We start from the raw sequence: 14,740 nt of genomic DNA, 5'->3' as shown, positions 1-14,740 counted from the left end.
AATGCTCTCAAGACCGCTGTCGCACTCTTTTGTCCCATTTCACAAAGTGGACCCTGTCTAGCACTGGATTTTGGCATTGAACTATGTCCATAGTTGGATATTGAGGAACATGGGAGGTGGCTTGGGCACACAAACCAGTAGTTTTCATTCATTGGCTAAATATGAATCCTTGTTGTTCCATCTGCTGCCGGATTAAGTCTTTCCTGGACCATAACACAGCACTAAGTGGCAATGTGGTGAAGTTCATACATCAGCCCCATAGCTTTATCACAAAGGTTGATAAGGCCTTTATGCGTCATTAGAGTTGATTTGCCATAGGGAAAATTGAGGCACGTAGATCATGATTAAGTACATTTGCTAACATCATTAGGCTTCTTAGAAATACAGTCACTGTGATGTGATACCAGAAGGGTGGGTTACCAAGTGGCACTAGATGGATAAATGATGCAATGTATGGAGAAAGGTTACACTGGGTGGGGGTGAGGGATCATCTGATGCGGCGTGTCCCTTTCTCCAAGGGCCCTTGTTTCAAAGGACTGGACATTGTCAGAGACTGCATCAAGTACTCTGGGGAGGTTTGCATTAGCCTTTCCAGTGTACCCTCTTCTATGCCATATCTAAATAAGCAACCACCATCAACAGCAGACTATCTTTCACATAAGAGACCTAGAACTCCCAGTTAAATTAGCAGACCTGTGCAATCCATCAGTTTGTAGGACTAGATCCTTCAATGGTGGTGAGAAGGATGCTTCCTGTTTTCTTCGAGGACAGCCCTATGGACATGTCTCTCACTTCTTGTACAGCTGCGCCCTCTCTTCAACCTGTTGAATAATGAACAAAAGGGTTAACACTAAGTGAGCAATTCAGTCGTTTTGTTGCTGCAAAGACAACCATACTTTACAAGGGCAACAGCCATGTCAGTACAACTCGTCCAAAATGATTTCCCCAAACCCATATCCAGCATCTGAGAGGGGCTAGGGTGCAGAATCGAACACCTTGGCCAGCATTTGACTATTGTGTCAATTGAGCGCCAGTGCCGCCTTGCATATCTGTAATGCACATTCATGTACTTATAATGGAAAAGCATCCTTCAGCACATGTGGCTGTTCTGCCAAAGGCTCCCTGATGCCAAGACACTTCTCCCTGCCTTTTATACCTTGCCACTTTAACCCCTTAAGTGAGGGATTTGGGATGAATATATATATATTTGCCACAGCAGCTAAAGGGTTCATTTGAGCTGCGCGCATGTAATTCTATAGGGAATCTTTGAGATACTCTTGCTCCCCTGACATGTCCAGAGCCCTCTGGTCATCTGCATACATGCACCAAAACACACGCACCAAGGCACATGGTATTGCTTCGAAATCGAATTACCTTACACGGTAGCAGTCTAGAAACATACGCATTCTTTGAATGGTTTAATGCATGTTCATGTTTGAATCTCTGATGCGTTCATATGCTGTTTCCCCAGCTCTGTGTGCTTCATCAAGGCAGATCATTACTGACAGCAGATACAGCTGCCGCAGCCATTATTCATATAGTTGCCCCATAATGCATTGCAAAGCTTTTAAGACACATTTCTGAAACAGCATCACCCCTCCAAGTAATAATCCCTTAGAAATAGCCATGCAGCGTCCATTTATATTTTCTATATACGTGATGCTCAGTTTAAACATAGAGCGTATGCTCCCTCTATTATATAAGACAGAGGGCCTCATTACACGGACGGCGCTGGACCAAGGTGCTATTAGCACCTTGGTCCATGCCGGTAAAATACCGGAACCGCCTTGGAGGAAAGGGGAATTACCGCCCTATTCCAAGGTTGGTAGGGCAGTAATTCCCCCTTCCCCCATTGCCCTTCCCCATTCCCATTTTTGCCCCATAGGGCATAATGGGAATGGGGAAGGTGCTAATTACGGCACCGCAAATTGCGGTACCGTAATTAGCTCCCTGGTCCCTTTGTGGGTTGGGGCCTCATTACAACCCTGGCGTTAAGGGGTTAACGGTGCCGTAAAAGGCTGCAGCGCCGTTAAACCCTTAACGCCAGATTCACACTTTAGCGCCTGCTTTTTGCAGGCGTTAAAGTCCATCCCGCTAAGGGACCATGGTGCTAATTACGGCACCGTAATTTACGGTGCCGTAATTAGCGCCTTCCCCATTCCCATTGAGCCCTATGGGCCAAAAATGGGAATGGGGAAGGGGCCATGGGGCCTCATTACAACCCTGGCATTGGACCATGGTGCTATTAGCACCATGGTCCATGCCGGATTCCGCCATGGTGGATGGCGGATTTACTGCCCCATTCCAAGGTTGGCGGGGCGGTAAATCCCCATTCACCATGGCCCCTTCCATTTCCCATTTTAGGCCCATAGGGCTCAATGGGAATGGGGAAGGCGCTAATTACGGCACCGTAAATTACGGTGCCGTAATTAGCACCAAGGTCCCTTAGCGGGGTGGACTTTAACGCATACAAAAAGCAGGCGTTAAAGTGTGAATCTGGCGTTAAGGGTTTAATGGCGCCGCAGCCTTTTACGGTGCCGTTAACCCCTTAACGCCAGGGTTGTAATGAGGCCCATGGTGAATGGGGATTTACCGTCCCGCCAACCTTGGAATGGGGCGGTAAATCCGCCATCCACCATGGCGGAATCCGGCATGGACCATGGTGCTAATAGCACCATGGTCCAACGCCAGGGCTGTAATGAGGCCCCTGGTTTTTAACGCCTGCAAAAAGCAGGCGTTAAAGTCTCCAACCCGCAAAGGGACCTCGTAGTAAGGCGGTAAGGGTTAACGGTCACTGGTACAATTAACAGTGACCATTAACCCTTACCGCCGTCCGTGTAATGAGGCCCAGAGACACCAGCCCGCAGTCGCACAAAGTAGTGTCGGAATATGTGGCTGGATCGGTTGCATTGATAGACAAGACAGATTATTAAAAAGATTGTTTAAAACAAAACAAAACAAGCAAACGCCAGACTCGCTAAGGGAGCAACCATAGTCTGACACTGCGTCCCTTTAAAAGCACTTGAACCGCTTGACTGCAGATGTTTAAGACAAAGCGAAATGAGGGCATGTCCCAATTGCTAACACTCCACTCATTTTCAGGCACCTAACTACACTCCGTCCCTTTGCAAGTACTTGGTCGGCAGGGAGTCTCCTTCAACACATAATGGGGGGGTAGTGTGTATGGGTGTTAATTGTCTGATGTGCACAACCATACAAGTACTTGCAGGTCAGGTCAGAGTCTGATGGAAAGACTTGTGGGCGACTTAGCAGGGACTTGGTGCTATATTTATGTCATATTATTATGTCCGGAAATATCCGAGCATGAATCTAATAGTTAATGTTAAAGGATATTTGTATCGCACACTATCACCACCAGAGTGTTCCCCTGGCGCTCTGGCAGATCTGAAAAGGAAAGGGGCTGGGGTGAGCTCTGCCTACTCATGGTCTGGTGCTTGCCAATTCCTGGACCCTACCTACCGGTACACCAGTGCTTGCTAATTCCTTGACTCTACCTACTTGTGGATTGGTCCTTGCCAATACCTTGACCATACCTAGCGATACCCTGGTGCTTGCTAATTCCTTGGCTCTACCTACTTGTGGTCTGGTCCTTGCCATTACCTTGTCCCTACCTACTCATGGCATGGTGCTTGCCAATACCAGGACCCTATCTACTCGGTGTTTGGTACTGACAAGTAGCTGGACCCTACCTGTTCATGGTCTGGTCCTTGCCAATACCTGGACCCTGTCAACTCCTTTCCTATGTCTTGCCAATTCCAGGGCTCTACCTACCTGTGACCTAGTACTTTCCAATTCAGGAACTCCCAGAAACAGTTTGCTTGCCGACACTTGAACCATTAATTCCTGTGACATGATACTTTGCGACCCTTGAACCTTGCTTATCTGTGAACTGACATTTGCTGACATCAGAAGCCAGCCTCTTTGTGATCTGGAGCCTGCCAATTTCTGTACCCTATTTCCCAGTGACCTGGTGGTTGATGAGCAGTGCGCACCTCTATGTGATCAATGATTGCTGATTCATGAACTTTATCGCTCTGTGGCCTGCTACCACCACTGAGATCTTGGTCTGCTCTTTTGGGTGACGTGTGTAGATGTCCATCTTCACTGTGTCGCTTCATGCCACTAGCAGAGAGTATGCTTGAAGTCAATTCCAGGATTTCCCACACATCAATCTTGACAAGTTCTGAGGCTGAGCCCATACTCAGAGGTTCACTTTAACTTATAAAAGATGTCCTGGTATAACTTACAGTTGGCTGAAGGCACCCAGAAGAACGACCAGGGGAAAAGCTGTAGACAATGAGGTTACAATCAACACTGAACAAGTTCAGATCCTCTGAAAGTTGCAGATCCATAACCCTGGAGAAAAGGAGTGAATGGGAAAATAAATTATTAGTTTAAAAAGATAAAAAATATTATAAGCATCACAAATACATCAAAATGTGGCATAATGTGATGGTCAACCACGTGGTCAATGTGTGATCCAAGGGGGCACATTGAGTAGCTGTGAGTGTCATACAGTTAAAGATTGAAAAGGAAGAGGAGGACTTGAAAATGTGTTATAGCAGGACACCTCCAAGATGAACGGTTATTAGAGCATGAAGTTCACTGCTGGCCTCCTCTAAACCAATCAGAATGCCTGCAATGCAGTCAATAATTACTAATATTGACTACATTGCAAAAATACTGACTTCCGAAGCAGGCAGGGAAGCAACAGAAAGCATTCCTCTGCATTCAAGAAACAACAATGCAATTTCCCAGCAAGCTGTCATTGAACACCACACTCTCTCTGAAATAATCTTGCTTTTGCTGATCCTTCAACGTGACAAACAACATTCAATTTACCACACCAAAGTGAAAGCGAAAACATGAAAATATGCGTTCACTTTTGCAGAGTGAAACTGTTCACGTTTTGATCACACCTAATGCATTTTCATGCTAAAACTGTTCCAGTTCTACCAACTTTACAATTAAACTTGTTAACTTGAAAAAACAGCCTTGTTATTTGCATGCTGCAAAATAAAAAAAAACATCTACTAACAACTTAGTATATTTACTTTATTCAGTATTAAACTAGCATTTTTTACTTCATCACCTCATATATTCCTATTACCATGATGTGCTAATAGGCTTATAAATCTCAGGAGTGGGTGGGCGTGTTCATTATTGCTTGGGATGGTGACCCTTCTCCACCCTATGACCCTCAGCTTTGTCTTGGGACATAACTTGGATGGGTCATAGTCCCACAACAATGACCTTGGACTATAATTATTTAAGAAAAAACATCACCCCGGCAGTCTGTGCTGTTCTCAGCCCTCCCCTCTCCAAAGAATATAACAAAAAACAAGGCACAATGGTTATATGCTAATTTTCAATCCAAACCTCCCAAAGTTTTAAAAACGGTGGTGATTCCAGGACAACGCTCCAAATAATGTAAATGTAATGGGAGCCTCACTTTACTACATCCCCATGTCAGCGTGTCCCGAAAGATGTTCCGTTTTCAGGACCATAGCTTTAGCTTGTTCCACTTAAGTGCAGAGTGGGTGGAGCCTACCATGATTCCTTAAGGACAAACATGCACGCCCTTAGCTTAAGCTGGTGGTGAAATTATGTTTACACTAAGTACTAGACAACCAAACTAGAAACAGCCAGTGTGGTTCAGTAACAAGAAAAGCAAATTATCATCTGGATGTTATAAAAAGAAATGTCTAGTGGACAGGGATAGATAGGTAATAATCAATGTTGTTGTTTTTTCATATTATTCCAACCAGTCATCTCTCAAGGGTTTTGACCCATGTTTAATCCTTAGACTGGGTAGATGTGGGGATGAGCTGTCGCCGCCCATTATTCTATCCCAGAACAAACTAAATCAATAGACTGGGTGGATGTGGGGATGAGCTATCGCCGCCCACATTCACGCCAGAATCCAGGAGAACTGCACAGTTGGCACAAGACCACTCCAAAGATACAACCTTCTTGTGGGGGGTTCCACATCACCACTCTACTGTAAGGATGCCATCAAAACAATGTTAAGCAAGGGTCCTACACTATCAAGCAAAAGACCACTCTATTGAAATGCAGTAATTCAAGACAGATCCCACAAATGGATGCAATACCGGTACTCACCACTATCAGAAAGCCAGCGTTTTAAAACCACCAGACTTGTGTAAAACTGAACAGAGGAACCCAAACCAGGCCAAGGAAAGACTTGCTAAGAGGTGGACACAATGTAAAACTATATTCTGAAATGACTTGAAGGAAGTAATTATTTAATGTATATGTAAAAATTGTAAGTTTGATTTAAACTGGGAACGAAAGTGACATTTAGCTGAATTCTGCCTGACAACTACCCCCGACAGGAGAAACCTGCTCAGCCACTCTTCCCAGGCCTAGCTGCATCCTGCTTCCCCACCAAAAGGAGTTGACACCTCTCTGATTAGATTAGGGGAGGGGCACCTGCAGGAGGTTGAAAAAAGCCTTGTCCTGGACTCAGGCAAATGTTATATTGGGGGGGCCGTAAAGTGGCTTCTTCTTGGGAGAAGTGGGAGAAGTGCCTCTGGGAGCCACCCGAGCTGGAGGCGGGGGCAGTCAGAAGCTTCCCCCATGTGCTTTGGAACCTAAACCACACCCATCTGGGCCAGAGCATCATTTTAAAAAAGATGGATAACTCATAGTACGGACTTGTCAGAATTACATAAGTAATATCATTATTCTTGTGATTTTTCTGTGCACGTTTTAAGAGGTGTTAGGACCCTGTGGTGTCTGCTGGGGGTTGCTAGCAGAGAATAGGGTCTTACTCCAAATGTCTGCATGTTAAAAATCTGACACTTCATCAATTAATGTCCATACTCCTTGCACACATGTGTGTAATTTTTGGTAAATGTCCGATATTGGTAAACCAGTCAAAAAGCGCAAAATGTTGTCATTTTTTAATGCAAGCCCCCAGGAAGATCGGAGGCGGACAAGCATGGACCATAAGGAATATATAATGTGTACATGTCATTTCAACAAATTGTGTATATGGGAAATATGTATTTGAATCAAATATAGATTTGTGGGCAAATTGACCAGGGGAGGATCCTCTGACCCATAAACAGACCTCATCATGATGACAATCCATTTCCTTCCCCCAATCATGGGAGAGGGGAGAATTGGGCCAATGACAAGTAGAGAGGGGCAGGCTCAGTTATGCCACGCACACACCCACTTCCAAAACACATAAAAAGAGACTGCTGGGACAGGTAGAGAGATTCAATTCCATTTGCTGCGGAGCATGCTGACCGACGACTTCACATCCAGAGATCCAACACTTAGACTTCCAAGCTAAACAGAGACTACAGAACTTTGAACCAAGAAGGCCCACTGCAAGCAAAAGTATTTGTCAGCAGGCCTCAAACTATTCAACAGCCAGGCGAGCTGTTTGAATTCTTTGCCAAGAACTTTTGCCGGAACCTCAGACCAGACCCAGTCCGCTGCGAGCAGAACCAGAGATCCGGATCGCTGTGAGCAGAACCGGTGCCTGATTGACCCGCCGAGCAGAGAGAACCGCCGCTGGATGTGTTGACCAGATCCGTGACGAGGCCCATTCATTTAAAAAATATAGTGTGAGTACTCACTGTGCAAAACCAATCTCTTAGTTAAAATAATCTAATCCAAACTATTTTAACCTAAGTAGAACTGCCTCCTAGAAATCCTGTCATCTGTCATTCTAAAGCTGCGAGCTTTCATCTGTCATTCTAAAGCTTCAAACTGTCATCTGTCATTCTAAAGCTGCAAACTGTCCCCTGTCATTTTGAGTTTTACTTTAAATCCGAAAATCTACCTTTATTAAATCGTCTGTATCTCTGGATCCGTTTGTCCCATGAACGAGATTTAATTTACCTCTGAAAGCTTAGAATCTAAGCTTTCCAACAAGCCTAGAATCCTACTCCTTATACTTTTACCGCAATCGCGATTTACGCGCTCGCAAAATGTACCGCAATTTGCGATTTGGCCTGATTTCGTCATCTGTAAAAAGATAGCCGCTTTTGCCTGAACTGCTAAAATTCATTTGCAACCTAATAACCATCCCTGAACCATTGTTAGGGCTGACCTGAACTGATTTAAAGTGTCTACCACTCACCCTGAACCTCCTACAGGGAATTAAAAGCAATTTTAGCATTTTTTACTTCCTTGCCACCACATTACAAAGCACTCTTGCCCGTGTTTTAAAAAGCATACCTGTTGTCTAAGCTTGCTGGGGGGGGAACTGAATTCTGCATTGTATTTCATTGTATTCCTGAAGACTCTGTGTGTTACTTCCATCTCCTTGCATTGCATATAGGGCGGGGGGTGAATTGCCACCAGGGGAAAAGTGAACATATTATCTCTTGTGAAACCATATCAGTTTATTTTCTGTACTGCATTTATTCCAACTTGCATTTCCTTGAAACCATCAAGCATTTTCAGCTACCTCATCCTCTGTACTACTTCTAAGTAACCCAAATCAGTTTACCAGTAGAACGTTATCCATTGTTGATCACTGTCATATTTTAAGTGTGATATCCAATATTAATTTATTATAAAAGTGTGATAGATACATATTGTTATATTTCTCAAATAAACCTTTTAAATTTGCAAAACAGACCTACTTCTTGGGGTCAGGGGGATTCTAAGAGAGGGGTGTTATATAAGGGTTGTCATCCAGAGTACATGAACTGGACCTAAAAATATATCAATAACACATCACCTCTTTTGTATTGCATAAATCACGCTGAGTAGAACGGGTATGTGGGTCCCGAACCTGTTGGGCCTAGAGACCAAAGCTAGTCATCACTGATGACGCCCAATGAGGCCGACACTTGTCTGGGGATGCTTGTGGTCTCTTGCAGAAGGGACCCACACATACACGGACACACCCACTCTCATATATAGACACCCATGCAAGAAAACACACACACATGCACCCACAACGACCACACACATACTGGAATTTATGTAAAAATAGGTAACGATGCTGAGCTTAACACTTTGGTTCGTTTTCCTGCCCATTTAAACTTAAACAGCCATACACTCACAAGCACCTGTTCATTAATCGCCCATTCATTCATTGACAGTTGCAGACATACTAATCTATGCATGCACACACAGATACCGATTTGTGCAAACACATACATCAGGCCATACCATGTCCATAATGAAATGATATTCTCCATGCCCCCTGCTACCGCTACTCTCTTAGGTCAGACATTTTCTGCTGATCCACACCTTACGGGGCCAGTTGTCTATCTCAGTGTCGTAGGTGTCTAGAGAAACAATTGCTTTTATTGTTATGATGTAAAATGTTTTGCTTATTGCCACTGTAGACTTGATCAAAAAACTGCTTTCTTAGCAAACCCAAACTTACAAAGCACTCAATCCAACTATTTCAGTGCAAATAGCTTTATTATATTAAAAACCTCATCATTAATATATTGACCAGCAGGGACTTAAAAAGAAAAGGCATTTCCACGTCAAACACTCATCTGTATGCGCCACTATGCAGGGACTTCCTCAGGTGAAGTGAATCAATTTGTTTAGAGCAAGCCTTCTTCTATTTGTACTCTTTTTGGGAACTCATGTGATCAAAGTCATGTTATTTTGGAGGTAATCCTCTACCCAGCTGAAATGCTAGCAGCCATCTTGGACCTGTATAGTTATACTAATCCATATGGACAAAAACATCGAAAGTGCTTATAGCTCTGTCTGTTATAACAGACTGTTACCATTTACAGCTCCCATTTGAGTAAAAATAATTGTACTATATTGTACTGTTATATTGGTTCGCTTGACCTGTAAGTCAAGTATTTGTTATTTAAATCACTACAGTGTAGTGCTGTGTGTACTCAGTGTTAGACTTTATAATGACATAAATCTAAGCTGCGGTGCGGCGGCACCCATTTAAAGCAAAAGTTACAGAACAGACAGAGAGAGAAGGAGCTGGCTGTGTCTGTTTAATGTGTGGTTTTGTAGATTTTTTATCAAAAGGGACTGGGAGAGCAGCAGGAAAAGGGGTGATGAGGAAGTTTAAACTTCAGAGGGGGTGTTGCTTTCCTCCACTGCCCTGGGCCAGCAGACCCCTAGTAACAAACAACAGCAGCAGACACTGCATAAGCCTCCATCGATCAAACTTGTGCTACAGCAGGTAGGATTTGGAGACCATGAAACATCAGGCGAGGTGGGTTCAAAATGAGGTTGAGGGACCTAGCAGTTTTTCACCACTGCCACAAAGAAGCCACCAAACAAAAATGCTGCCATGGTTGTAGGCAAGGGATAAGGTCTCCATTCCACCATCACTAGCAAGCTAAGGCATGCTAATACATGCAGTGTGAAATGTGTATGAGACTTAATGCCATTGTCTCTGCAGGTACTTCAGCAGCAGCCACACCTACCACTCCCACCCACACAAGAAGAGGCCCGTCCCAGCCAGCATGGAAACACCCAACCTGAAGGACAGAGGGACCATTGGCTTTTCTGAGATTTTTATTCCAAGGTCTGCAAGATTTGCCATGATGTAGTTTTGGGGTCAACCATGAAAGAGATGGATGTTCAGTGAAGTAGTTCAGTAAAGCCACATGGCAGACCCATCTGAGCCATGCTCAGTAATTCCTTTTGTTTGTTGTCCAAGTTTACATTGTCCATTTCTGATCCTTCCACTACAAAAAAACACAGCATATAACATTTTTAAAAAACACCATAAAAATTACAAAATGAAAAGAAAATATTAAAAAATCACAGGTAATACCGTGCTTATTATGGATTCCTCTGCCCTCTAAGCACTATAATATTGGTTGTTAATATTACCATTAACCAGTTTAATGGTAATCATTTCTGGATTACTCTTTTCTGAGGGGCATATAACCCCTGTGACTACCTTGAGTGAGAAACATGAATGTATTACTTTCTGCAGATCAGAAAATAGGGCAAACCATGTGCCATGCTCTGGCTGGGGTATTTATGAAGGGCTTCAAAGACATATTAGGTTCCAGCTGGGCTCATCGCTTGTAGCAGAGTTATGCCTTGTTATGGGTCATCCCTTGTACGAAAGACTGACTTGGAAAACTGCTAAGAATCATCTCTTGTACTAAAGACGTACCTTTACAATTTGTTAAGGGTCATCCCTTATCTAAAAATTGTAACTTAAAAAATTGTTAAGGGCCATCGCTTATATGAAAGATGTGACTTGACAAATTATTATCGGTCAACACCTGGACAAAAGACATGGCTTGAACAATTGTTAAAGGTCATCTCTTGTACAAAAGCCGTGCCTTGAAAAGTTGTCAGAGTCAGAGCTTGCTTTAAAGATGCACCTTAGACAATTGTTAAGGGTCATCCCTTGTGTGGAAGAAGCAACTTGAAAATGGTTAATGGTAATCTCTTATGCAGGGCTTGAAAATTGTAACGGATCGTCTCTGGTGTGAAAGATGCAGCTTGAAAAATTGTTTATGGTTATTCTTTTTTGGAAGACGAACCTTGAGAAATGCTGAAGGATCATAATGCATTCAACAGAGTATCTAAGGAATCTTATGGCCCCAGCTGAACTTCCCAGTCACTACAAGCTTGTGAATCCTTGGGTGATACAGTCTCCATGTTGAACAATAATGGTTCGAGGTGAGGTAAACTTATTCATGTTTATCATGAAGTACAATCGACCATCTGAAGTGTGATACATGAGTGTCTCTGTCGTTTTTCTCATTGGACCCACATTCCATTGGCTGGCTTGCATGGAATTACACGTGTGTGGTATAGCTCTGATTCTCAAAAAATGCAGCTCTCTGAAGAATTGCTCTGGCTCTCACTTGCAGAAAAGCCTCTATCTCAAAGCTTGCCCTGGCTCTAGAAAAGCTGACCTATAATAAATTTAAGGAAAGGTGATGTTACCACAGGCCCAAACCTACATATTTGTAACAATGATATGCTTTCATAAGTCGTGGTGTGTCTGGTTTACCTCTGTCAATCTTTCTCGGTCTCAAACATGCTTTCTTGATTCCCTTGCCATGGAAATTGCTAATAATGATCATCCTTTTCCTCAAATACAGGCAATGTGCACATAAATAGACCCACATTCCCTGTCTCAGAAGCCGTGTCATGTCACCCATATCCTTGGGCAACAATTTTGGGGGGAAACACTTCAGATTGCTTTACATGAAAGAGAGATGCTGAATATTTTTGTCACTGAGTGGAGCACCTATTTCAGGCACAATATTCCAGCTGATCTACAAATCTGCATGCAGGAAACATTGGTTGGCATCAGATAACCATCCTAGAAGTCAGCCTAGAAAGACTGGGCCAAATCTGCTTCTTTTCACTCCAGTACTTGAATGAATCAGTGTCAAATGGTGTGGCATCTTCTCTGAGATAGCTGTCAAAATGTACTGCAGTGAGGGCTCACATGACACAGCCATAGTGTTGTAATGTGAGGATATTCATAGCTTTTCCCATAAGGTTTTCTAGACAGGTACCTTTTTTGCATCTGGTGATGACTGTGAGTAATTTCAACATGCGTCTTGTGTCTGGGCTGGTACTCCTACTTGTTGACTCAGCACAATCCTCAGTCAAACTTTCATCTTTGCAGAAACAATCATGTTTTTCTAAGATAAACCTTACAGACTCTTTAGAAGCAGAGTCATTTTAAACCAAGTGTCAGGCAGGGTTGCTGCTTACAGTGTTCTGTGTCCATCCGTTTGTGAAATGGTTTGGGGTCCTGAAGCGGCAGAAGCATTTGGTCAGCAAAGGGTATGCCTGAAACACCCCCTTTGCTTTGAAAGGCACTATGCCATGTCTCAAATTGTTGTTTTAACAGATTTATATGTGGTAATACAGCACATTTTGTGAGTGCCTTCTTCGAGACAGGTGCTCTAACATTAACTGCTTTGATGAATTAAGCAGAACACCATCTGCCCATTCATGCTGCAAGGTGTATTCATTGCATGCCTTCTTTTGCTCTAACATTCTTTCAAACATGTAAAAAGTGGACTTCCATCTTGTGAGCAGATCTTGCATGAATTGATGACATGGCATGCTGTGCTTTGCCTGAATGTTTGCTAGTGACGTCAGTGCCTTCACAGAATGGTAAAAGGGCCCCGTATATTATTTTCTGCTCCCACAAAGGTAACAATGTTGCTATTCTACTTCAGAAGGTTATGCACTAGAAGATTCATATAATAAGAAAAGCATGAAATGTGGTGGAATCCAACTTTTTCGCAAAGCAGACACTAGGTTTTCCTCATTATCAGGCATAGCTAAAGTGACGTATAGATTCAGTAGTAGTAAATAACATCTTGCAGATTAAAAAAGAGGTCAGGGCGCCCCTCTGCAAGAAGGAACATGGCGTGATAACCTGTTCTGTGTGAATGTACCCACTCAGAGCCCACAACCACATGTTTTAGCTCACTGTACCTTTCACAAAGGAGGAATATCCGTCTCCGTCTCTGTCCCGCCCACTTGAGCAGTCCAGCACCGAAATGCTAGGCAAGCCTCCTATTGTTTTCAATATCGACATACGTTGCTCTCATAAAGTCTGTTGTTTAAATAGAGGAGATTTTGACAAAAATAAAAATGGTCATCAATTACAAATGTTTCAGGTAAAAAAAGGGGAAGCTATTGAATAGTACTCCATTTGATATGTTCCGTTTCTATAAATACTCATGGTATTGAACCTCGATGTTAAGAAAGTGTTCATCAAAAAGACTCAATTGACACCGTCACACCCTAGAGTACTGGCATTGTATGCGCTACCAAAGATACTTAAGGGCCTAGACCTACCACCGGGGCACCCTATTGTCTCTGGCATAGGCTCCATTTTCGAACCTCTTTCACAACTACTCCCATGCTTTATCTTTTGAAGGATAGATTTTTTGATGGAATAACACAATTGTTAGTCAAATTGGTATACTAGAATTCCACAGATGGAGACACTCTTAGTGATCCAAAAAATGTTTGAATGAACACAATATCAATCAGGGTATCTCCAAGCAGTTCATGCTCCATATCGTGTAGTTATCCCTCACCAGAAATTACTTTCTATTTGAAGAACAGTTCTATGAACAAATATCCAGGACAGCTATGGGTGTGACCTTTGCCCGTAGCATGGCCAATTTGTATCTGGCCGACTTCGAGAAAGCACACCTAGATTTTAATACCCATTTTAAAGAAGCTATCTGCCTTTGGGTACGCTATATTGATGACATTTTTGTCATCTTCCAATGTAATGAAGTCTCCTTGGATGCATTTCATACTTGGTTGAACATGCAGAACAGGTACCTAAAATGTATTATGAATGTAAGCAGAACTGCTATCCAATTTTTGATGCAGGCACAAAATGGAAAACTACACACCAGAGTCTTTCATAAACCCAAAGATCAAAACTCACTATTGCACTATACAAGTTACCACCGTAGACATTTAGGAGAAAACCTTCCGTTTGGACAGTACTTGTGGTTTCGGAGGAATTGCCCCATCCAAGAAGAGTAGGATAAACAATTTAAGATTTTAACAGCTAAATTCTGCTCGCAAGGTTACCCCAAAATGTTGCTCAGACAGGTGTCCACGCAGGTGAAGAATATTCCAAGGCATGTGACATTACAACAACATCCAAAAGAATAGGATTCGGTGAACAAAACACAGGTGTCCTAAGGGTTTTATCCTCTGTGCTACAAAATCAAGAAGGAGATAAATAAAATGTGGCTAGTCCTCAAAGTCAGAT

The 14,740-nt window shown here is 43.0% G+C and overlaps 1 protein-coding gene across 2 annotated transcripts in view; it reads right to left on the bottom strand.

Annotated features, from left to right (window-relative positions):
• The window catches only part of PIK3R6 (phosphoinositide-3-kinase regulatory subunit 6), a 409,768-nt gene that overhangs the window by 238,605 nt on the left and 156,423 nt on the right, over positions 1–14,740 (bottom strand). For both annotated transcript variants that reach the window (XM_069654586.1, XM_069654587.1), the window contains exons 2-3: positions 4,269–4,377; positions 694–821 (exon numbers count right to left, since the gene is read on the bottom strand). In XM_069654586.1, coding sequence (XP_069510687.1) covers positions 694–706 — 13 coding nt within the window. In that variant the 5' untranslated portion in view covers positions 707–821; positions 4,269–4,377. The remainder of the gene's footprint in view (positions 1–693; positions 822–4,268; positions 4,378–14,740) is intronic.

Source organism: Ambystoma mexicanum, chromosome 3q (genome assembly GCF_040938575.1).
Source record: "Ambystoma mexicanum isolate Mex_15411 chromosome 3q, UKY_AmexF1_1, whole genome shotgun sequence".
NCBI classification, from domain to species: domain Eukaryota; kingdom Metazoa; phylum Chordata; class Amphibia; order Caudata; family Ambystomatidae; genus Ambystoma; species Ambystoma mexicanum.
The sequence above is the reverse complement of the archived record's forward strand: the minus strand, read 5'-3'. Positions and strand labels throughout refer to the sequence as shown.